Source organism: Bison bison, unplaced genomic scaffold (genome assembly GCF_000754665.1).
Source record: "Bison bison bison isolate TAMUID 2011002044 unplaced genomic scaffold, Bison_UMD1.0 scf7180017852475, whole genome shotgun sequence".
NCBI lineage: Eukaryota > Metazoa > Chordata > Mammalia > Artiodactyla > Bovidae > Bison > Bison bison.
In genome coordinates, this window is record NW_011483048.1 from 8,611 (window position 1) to 10,473 (window position 1,863).

Below are 1,863 nucleotides of genomic sequence, written 5' to 3' on the forward strand. Positions count from 1 at the left end.
GTCACTACCCTAAAATTGGGGCCACTTAAAAGACCTTTGGCTTCTCTATAGGCAGTATTCCTGGAGGTCTGTGGGCCTTAATCACATTTCATTATGAATGAAATAATCCTAAGGTCAAAGTCTTTTTTTCTGTCCCAAGATTCTGTAGTTGAGAAACACAGTCTCCTTTCCCTAGACTAAAACAAATATCTCTGAGACATCTTGCATCAGCCTTTTCTCAAAAAGATGCTTGAAACCCTCTCCCGAATCTGCTTAGTCCTCACTCCATAAATAACAGGATTAAGGGCAGGTGGAACAACAACATATAGATTAGCCAGGAGAATATGAATGTATATGGGGACATTCCTGCCAAACCGGTGGGTCATGAAGGAGAAAAATGCTGGAGTGAAGAAGACTAGAATAACACAGATATGGGAGCCACAGGTATTAAGGGCTTTTCGTCTGGCCTCCCGAGAAGGAAGGCTGAAGACAGCTTGGAGTATTCTCATGTAGGAGATGACAACCAGAACCACATCAACAAGTACCATGGATATGAGAATCAATCCAAATATCATGTTCACCTTTATGTTGGCACAGGCAAGTCGAGCAATTCCCATGTGCTCACAGTAAGTGTGGGGGATTATATGGTGTCCACAGAAGGGAAGCCTCAAGATGAGAAACACCAGAGGGATAACCAAAATGAAATTAACACCAAACACCACGATGAGGATGAAACCAATAGTTCTGTTAGTGAGAATCAGACTATACCGCAAAGGATTGCAGATGGCAACATAGCGGTCAAAGGCCATGGCAACCAGCACAACAGTCTCCATAGCAGTGAATATATGAATGAAGAACATCTGGGTGACACAACCCCCAAAGCTGATTTCCTTTAAATTAAACCAGAATATGCCCAACATCTTAGGGATGGTGGATGTAGACAGACCCAGGTCAATGCAGGCTAACATAGCCAAGAAGTAAAACATGGGCTGATGAAGACTTTGGGTATTCTTGATCACAAACAGGATAATGTTGTTCCCCACAAGGGCAATCAAATATACAGAACAAAAAGGAAATCCAATCCAAACCTGCATCTCTTCAAGGCCTGGTACTCCCAGCAGGAGGAAAGAGGAGGGGTGGAAGTCAGTGGCATTTGAGGGGAACATCTTCTCCCTGTTCTCTTGGAATCCCAGGGAAGACAAACAAATGATCAAATAATTTAAAAAGTCAAACCATCTCAAAGAAAAGAATATAGTAAATTGTGAGCACTGATCAGTAAGAAATTGTGAAGGAGATTATATGTTAGCTTTTGAAGTATGGATTCATTTACGTCTTCAAAAACAATAATTTTGCTAAGTGTAGAAAGCAAAGTCTTTAATTTCATAATATTACTAGTTCAGAAATGAGACAGTAGTCAAAAAACAACAGATGTGTACATGTATACATGTGTATACATATACGTATATATATAATGCACATATATATTTATATATACACATGTACAGCAGGTAGATGGTAGAAAAATAAGTGCTTTGAAATAAAGCAAAACATGACAAGTTAGATGAAGCTGGTGTCATTTTAAATTTATCACGAAGAAAATCCTCTAGCAAAGTGACATATAAGAGGTTACATGAATGCAGTACGAGATGATTCAGCTTAATGTTAGTAATGAACATCAAAGACCTTTGACATGGGATGATACTTGAATTTTAATTCTAGAAAGAAAAATTTTTAGGGCTGCAGAGTGTAAGCTGAAAGCAGTGATAATTGTTCTCTCATAAGGCTATGAAATAATGGCTCTAGGAAACTCAGTAACACTCCCTGGGGGATGAAGAAGCAGGTTTGTGAGGAGTAGTAAAGAAGAAATTGAATCCTCCCTCATTT

General features: G+C 39.1%; 1 protein-coding gene across 1 annotated transcript; it reads right to left on the reverse strand.

The window, feature by feature from the left end:
• Positions 1-206: 206 nt before the first annotated feature.
• On the reverse strand, positions 207-1,145 carry LOC104997808 (olfactory receptor 52E4-like). Its single transcript, XM_010852729.1, has one exon. It carries the CDS (start codon positions 1,143-1,145, stop codon positions 207-209), a length of 939 nt encoding a protein of 312 aa, XP_010851031.1.
• Positions 1,146-1,863: the final 718 nt, after the last annotated feature.

Excerpts from the sequence above, each read along its gene's own strand:
- LOC104997808 (XM_010852729.1), bottom strand. The coding sequence starts at position 1,145 with ATGTTCCCCTCAAATGCCACTGACTTCCACCCCTCCTCTTTCCTCCTG.